Source organism: Cydia splendana, chromosome 11 (genome assembly GCF_910591565.1).
Source record: "Cydia splendana chromosome 11, ilCydSple1.2, whole genome shotgun sequence".
Classification (NCBI taxonomy): domain Eukaryota; kingdom Metazoa; phylum Arthropoda; class Insecta; order Lepidoptera; family Tortricidae; genus Cydia; species Cydia splendana.
Window position 1 is genome coordinate 564,147 of NC_085970.1, and position 7,358 is coordinate 571,504.

General features: G+C 40.6%; 1 protein-coding gene across 1 annotated transcript in view; it reads left to right on the forward strand.

The window, feature by feature from the left end:
• LOC134794703 (GAS2-like protein 3) overlaps positions 1 to 6,550 on the forward strand; it is a 124,257-nt gene extending 117,707 nt beyond the window's left edge. Inside the window, exons 7-11 of the mRNA XM_063766481.1 lie at positions 3,056 to 3,248; positions 3,509 to 3,552; positions 3,728 to 3,861; positions 4,686 to 4,814; positions 5,252 to 6,550. Of these exons, the coding sequence (XP_063622551.1) occupies positions 3,056 to 3,248; positions 3,509 to 3,552; positions 3,728 to 3,861; positions 4,686 to 4,814; positions 5,252 to 6,181 (1,430 nt within the window). The 3' untranslated portion in view covers positions 6,182 to 6,550. The remainder of the gene's footprint in view (positions 1 to 3,055; positions 3,249 to 3,508; positions 3,553 to 3,727; positions 3,862 to 4,685; positions 4,815 to 5,251) is intronic.
• The last annotated feature ends 808 nt before the right edge of the window (positions 6,551 to 7,358 follow it).

Consider the following 7,358-nt stretch of genomic DNA (forward strand, 5'->3'; position numbering starts at 1 on the left):
GCGTTACGACATTGAGACGCTTTGTGTCTCTCTATCACTCTTCCATATAGTGCGATAGGAGGCACAAAGCGTTTCGTTGTCGTACGTACGTGTCGTAGGCACCGAGTCTCTCTGTTATACATCGTTTCATTCACTAAGACTGGTTCGTAATGTCATATTATTAAAGGTTAGATTTGACAAATCTGCGCGTCATCGTGAATGGCACGATCTATAGAAGCGTTTCTGCAACTTCGTCAATCTGAAATCTATCTGAAATCGTGAAAAACGCTATAAAGATCTTCTGTTTTAAAGGATGACTCACGCTAGACCGGGCCGGAGCTTCCGATGCTTCACCGTTTTCTATGGATAGCACCACGAGATCACCGGTCAGCCGTCATAGAAAATGACATGTCGGACGCCTCGGCTCGGGCCCGGCCCGGTCTAGTGTGAGTCATCCTGTACTGCTGAACGTTGCAGCGGCAGCACCAGGAGTAAATAGGAGGTAAATTCTTTGAAATCTAGCGCTGCTGGGTCAATTTCACCAAACGAGCATTTTTGTCTAATTCCCATGGAATTTTGAAATACCAACATTACCCAAAAAAATTATGCTGATAATTTGATAAAAAATATAATAAACTTTAATTTTCTTATTGGGTAAAAATATTCATAAAACTATAAAAGTTATTTCAATTTAAAATTTTGGTCAGGGCACGGGAATTAGTGTGTCCATGGGAATTAGATTTTACTAGCACGGAAATTAGAACATGGCCCAGGAATTGTTTTCTTAACTTATTTTGGTAGTTAAAACTATTATTTATGTATATTTTAATCTACAATAATATACTGCCACCATACTGAAGCGGCATCGAACATATTTACCTTCTTTAATTTTAGTTTCGGACGACAAATCTACGAAAGTATGATACACTAAAAACTACGTATTCGACTAATCGTTTCCTTTATTTTAATGGCAACTAATCCCTCTTTCTTAGTAAAATGTACATATTTCAAAACAATACTTTGAGTAGTTGCGTAAACTTGTCCGCATTACATACAAAACTATTCATTAAAAAGTGTCATTATGTATCTGCATGTAGATAGGTACAAGGTGAATGATCTGGTATATGACCGTATAGAAAATGATACTAAGAAATAAATAGGGGCACAGTGAGAAGAACTTATTGTGTATGTTAATCTGAAGAAATCGAATATGCTGCCTTCATAAATTCATAACACAAAAAATTGTTTGACCACATATGAGGTAAGGTGGGGTAAACTATCTCCATGCCAAATATCATCAAGATGATATTGGTTCAGCGGTTTAAGCGTGACAAGATAACAGACAGACAGACAGAGATACTTTCGCATTTATAATATAGTAAGAATAGGATATATTTAATTATTCTTTTATTAGAAAAGCTAATTTATAACAACTATGAGGAACTATGAGGGTTTTCTGGGGTGAAAAATCGATCTAGCTAGGTGTTATCTCTGGGAAAACGCGCATTTTTAGTTTTTAGGTAGGTATATGTTTTCCGAGCAAAGTTCGGTCTCCCAGATGTTCAAACTTTATACGGCATACGCTGTCAGCTGTCTAATTTACAAAAAAGAACATTGCAAATTTGATTCATTTTGTTTTATGTAACCTTAGGTACAGGTATTATAATATGTAATAATTCCAAAAATAGTTTTATGTTTATATAATATTTTAATTTTATAATATGATTAATGAATAAGGTAAGGTGGGACAAGACTAACAGTACGAGGATTCCATATAAGTGAGTCTTACCCCGGTGTCGTCTTACCCCACCTTACCTTACGTATTAAAATTGCCCGGGTTATTCGGGTCCACCCTGTATGTACTATAGTACTTATACTAAAAACCGTTCACAGATTTTTGTGCATTCATTAAGATTTTCTTAAATGTAAAATACAAAGATATACGTCATATTGTTATTACACATAATATATATTCAATGCCAATATACATATATATATATAATAATATGACGTAAACATTGCCAATTAACTTACAGTGCCCCCAATAAAAGATTTGTTGACAGTATATGTAATACTTCCTAATTCCCGTGCCACTTAATCAGCTGTTTTAGGTAAATATTCCATGGGAATTAGGGCACGGAAATTAGAATTCGTAATAAAAAAATTCGCCAAAAATTTAAATCGTGTTTGACCAAACTGTTATGTTATCGCTAACATAAAGATACATAAAGAGCTCCTAAATATGACAATTGTTATTGAAAAGCTATGTGGGAAATAAAATTTATAAGGGGCATCGAAATTAGAAAAAAATTGTCGCCCACCCGGATTCCGAAATAATTACGCGATTTGCTCGAACACGCCGCGGCTTGACGTACATCCGCTTGCTTTGAGAGACAGCCGAATACTGCCAGTACAGGTGAGGCGGGACACGAGGCGGTTCAAATACAGACGTCGGCTGTCAGACCCCTTTGAGTTTTGCCGACGAAATTGTACTCGCGCGCTCGGACAAAATTTAAACATCGATCACGAGCTATTTACCACAATGAAGTTAATAGTGTATGTGCTCAGTGATAGTAAATATCATCTAGTTTAAGTATTTGATACTAAATTAGTGATACTAATGTACAATTTTTCGTAGGATTTTTCATTATGCTCAAAAGTAGATTCCGGACAGGGCACGGGAGTAGTAATTTGAGCCTTTATGTATTTTTAAGTGTACTCTAAAAACCAATTAATCAGTGAATTCAAATGGAACTCGGTGTGAAAGTGTGACTTCTTTATGTAAAAAAAAAATGGTAAGTATTATCTGATGCTAACCCCCGATTTTCATCACGGACAGAAAAAAATTCGTGTTCAGAAATTGACCCTGCTGTACTTGTTGCCGCGTGGCTGTCGTGATTACAAGTGTTAGAACCGTCACTCAAATTTATCGCGGAAATAAACAGAGATACGTATGTCCCGTTTCCCCCTGCTGCAGTCGCACTTTCGGCATTGAAATGCCAGGGATAAAGAATATTCTTTCCCAAGAGAGACCTGAGGCCTTGTGATCTAATAAAATATTTATTTTAATTTCCAGTACTACACAACCAGCCGCGGCAGGTGGTCCTCTGCCTGTTGGAGGTGGCGCGTCTGGCCACCCGCTTCGGCCTCGAGCCTCCAGGCCTGGTGGCGCTGGAGAGGGAGATAGCGGCTGAAGAGCGGGACTCTGGACTCGATTCAGCCATGTCTGGGGCCTGGCAGTTTAGGGATAATTCGCCCGTGCCTGAGAAGTGAGTGTCTTGTTAGATTGCTGTTATTTTAGTGTTAGATTTTGTTTCTTTGCGCCGCGAAGCATAGGACCTCTAGACTAAAAAGTTAGATTCCGATCTCGAATCTGCTGTCTTGGACACTTGGGTGTTTACGACGATTTTATTTGCCAATGCTTGAGAAGTGGGCAACTAATTATGTAACGCTGGAGCGCACAAGCGCTTATCATTAATAAAATCAGGTAGATTTTCATGTAGTGATTGTATACTTTTATCATTTTCAGGACTAAGAGTGATCCTCCGCCGTCGTCACCCGAACCACATGAAAGTAAGTTATTTAAGTTCACAATAATAAAATTAGCAAAAAATTTTAAGCTGTAATAGGTACAGTCTATTCTGACAGCAGATAGATTCTACTTTCATAATGACTCGGATTCGTTTCCTTCGGGATACACTTCAAGTCAAATTCAGTACCTAATTAACCTTCTGATGTGGTATTACAGTGTCCACACAGACGGAGGTGTCAGGGGAGCTGGTGCCGGACGGCGTAGACGCAGAAAGCACCCGCTCGGGCGGCTCCCTCGAGAGCGGGGACTCTGACGTGCCCCTCCGGCCCACCAATGAGCTCGACAAGCGGGTATGTAGAACACATATCCTAGACGTTTCAAACTCGTACAATTTTGGTCGAATTATTGCGCGTCTTGACTCAGATAACTATATGTACGAGTATGATGTAATGATGTTAAACGAAATTCGACGAAGATCACGTGAGTGCCTAGGGCCTACCGCGAGAAAGGAAAATCGAAATTTCGTTAGGTATCTGCATCTTTATCGCACGAATATGAAGAAGCGATAGAGAGACAACTACTTAAAGAAATTTAGATTTCCGCTGAAGGCCCTGTTTATGTTCTCCTCTCAGAGGATTTTTTCATCGTTATAAACTACTTATGTATCTAAAGAAAATATTACTTGTAACATTCACTGGATTGGATACCTGGACAAAGATAGTGTTTGTATTGTAGGTCCTCGTAGTGGCAGTGAAGACCACACACTTTCCTTAATTTTGTTCGCACAAGGTGGCTAGTGTACAGTCATATTTTATACGTATGTATCAATAATTATCATCCACTAACTACGCAACGCAACGCGGCTTTAAAGGGGTTAAAAAAAACCGTAATAAAAACTCATATTAGTGGACTATTTTCACGAACATCTGGCTATCCTCGTAAGACTTAAGTAGGTATTTTATACAGAGCGTGATGCAGTGTGCGTGAACTGTAGCGAAGGATATACAGTTAACATTACCTACCTATTGTTTACAAGATACTAAGTATAACTACTGAGATCCAACGAAAACTTTAGAACGAAAATATTTAACAATCTGCCGCATTGCGTAGTTAGTGGACTGTAGTCGGTTTCGGTGTAGCAGTAGATAGCGGGTTGAGTGTATCATACTTGCAGGTGCAGCTGGTGACGCGCCTGCTCGAGCGGGGCTGCCGCTGCGGCGCGGGGCGCTGCTCGCGGCTCCTCAAGGTCAAGAAGGTGGGCGAGGGGCGCTACAACATCGCCGGGAGGAATGTCTTCATTCGGGTAACTATCTATCCAAGGACATCCTGTCCTCGCACCTGGAAAGGCTCCCAAAATTTTCAACTGTCAATGGCAACGCTTGTCGTGGCCTTGCCTATACCAAAAAGTGTAAAGTCTATAGGAATAAGTACCCTTATCCTTTTCTAATTCCTTGTGAATTTCTCACCATTTTAATTAAACACACTGTAATTTTAGATCGTGTTTGCACTATCAGGGGGAATTCTTGTCTAGGTCATGTGATCTAATACGGTATTTTATTTTTAATAATAAAATACCTTCTAAATCAGTTTGATTCTGTTCTAATCTCTGGTGCATTCTTTCTTTCTATAAAATACGTGGTTTTCTTTCACAAGTATCTGGTTTTGGCCTTATGTATTGTACATCTGTATTTTCCCACGAGCAAATATTCATTCAGTTACCATGTAACTTATTGTCCACAGCTGCTAAAGGGTCGGCACATGATGGTCCGCGTCGGCGGCGGCTGGGACACCCTGGAGCACTTCCTCTCGCGCCACGAACCCTGCCAGGTCCGTCTCGTCACGCAGGGCCGCCGCGACGTCCTCCCCGTACCGCCCGACCCCGACTCCGGCATCGACGAAGACCGCAAACTCTCCCCTATTCCTAGGAAAAGCGTCTCTCCAGCCTCCAGCAAAGCTTCGCTTAAAGAATCTCTAGGAACTATCTCTCCAGTCAGCAAAGCCTCCAGTGGAGCCTCGCCAGACAGGAGCGGCACTCGCGCCTCCAGCAAAGCTAGCAGCGGAAAGAGTTCGCCGATTCACGAGCGCACCTCCACACCCAAACCGACTCGACCTCGACCTAACCTCACCCTTCCTCTGAAAACCGACGCACGACGCAAGCAATCCTTACCTAGCACGCCGAGTAGATCAGTCAAAACACCGCCCGTAGAGCATAGGAAGTCGCTTGGTTCTGTAAACGTGCCTAAAAAGTCGCGGAGCATGAGTCTGGCGTTGGCGCCGGGGAAGCCGTTCTGCGGGACGGAACGACTTAACGCTCGGAAAGCGTCCAGCGCGGCTACAACGCCCACAGCCGGTCCAAGGCAGACGCGAAGTCAAAGCTTGGCTTCAACGCCTGTGCATGATCCGAAAAAAACCTTCTGCGGGACGGAGAAATTAAATGCCACCAAGAAAACTCGCAGCATGAGTTTAGCAGCGACTACGCCTGTAGTACGGCCGCTTCAAAAGGCCCAATCAGCCGCCCCAGTGGGTGGATTCACGCAAGCAGCTATAGAGGAGAGCATCCGCCTCTCTTTAGCAGCCTCTATATCAGACTCATGCTCCACGAAGAAGCCGTTCCTCCACATCAAAGCCAAATACCGGAGTCCCCCGCCGCGGGAGGTGCCTCCGAGATAAACATTCCACTAGTTTTAACTCTTGACTAAGAGAGCGTCGCTCTAAGTTCATCTCTAGTTAGGTAAGCCGTGTAAGTGTAAGGTACTTTAGATCTCCTAACTCGATAATCTCCGCCTTCGGGCCAGTCAATCTACTTGTAACGATATTCATATAACTTTATAATTATTAATGTCTAATTCCTAATTTGCAATAATGAATCTGGTTAATTTTATTTTTATTGATTTTATGTTTGATTATGATTTTGTGTTTGAATTATGTTAAAGATATTTAAGTTACTATCATGTTCAAATGGAATACTGATCCGCCATAAATAGATAATTTCATTTGATTTGCTATGATTTGATAATAAAGATAAGAGATACTACTTTATTTTTGGTTTTTTTTTTTTTTTGCTTATTTAAGTATTATATTTATTCTCTACAATAAAGAATTCCTTAGACTAGAATGAAAGTGGCCTCGCTAACGCGACTCGACGGTACAAATATTCGTTGTCGATAGTTCCACATATCCCTATTTTCATACGAGATAGATATTTTTGCACACTCACTAGATAGACAAGCACTATAACAAACTAAACAGATCTCTTGTGAACCCAGCTTCCAAAATCAAAGAACTGGTTTCAATCGTCATTCAAGTGTCAATCGTCAATGGGGTTGGCAACTGTCAAAGTTTGTATAGATGGCGCCAGCATAGGTTTTACCTCTCTAGTTTGGTTCTATGATATTTAGCTTAAAAAGCTAGCATCCAGGTCATAAAATTCCCAAAAAACAAGAATTTGATACTTTTTTAGAAGGGTACGTAAAACCTATGTTGGCGCCATTTGTAAAATACTTTCACTGGCCAACCTCATTGGTTATGTGCTGCCCAATATTCAGATCCCCTAAATATTAATGTAATATTTGCAGCACACTAAACAACTGACTGTCAACTGCCAGTATTTTAAAGAGCGAAATCTCAACACATATTGATCATTTTAGCTAGGAATAGAATTCATTAGTCAAGCTAGATACTTTTAAACATGAGTAGTTAAACCATCAATTTAATAACACATTATTAAATCATCGCCTAATATAATCGAGAGCTTACCTGTATACACGCAAGTGATATTTTACCTCTTAAGAATATACCTACGCCTAATTATTTAGATGAATTAAACATCATACACTTCGGACTCTCA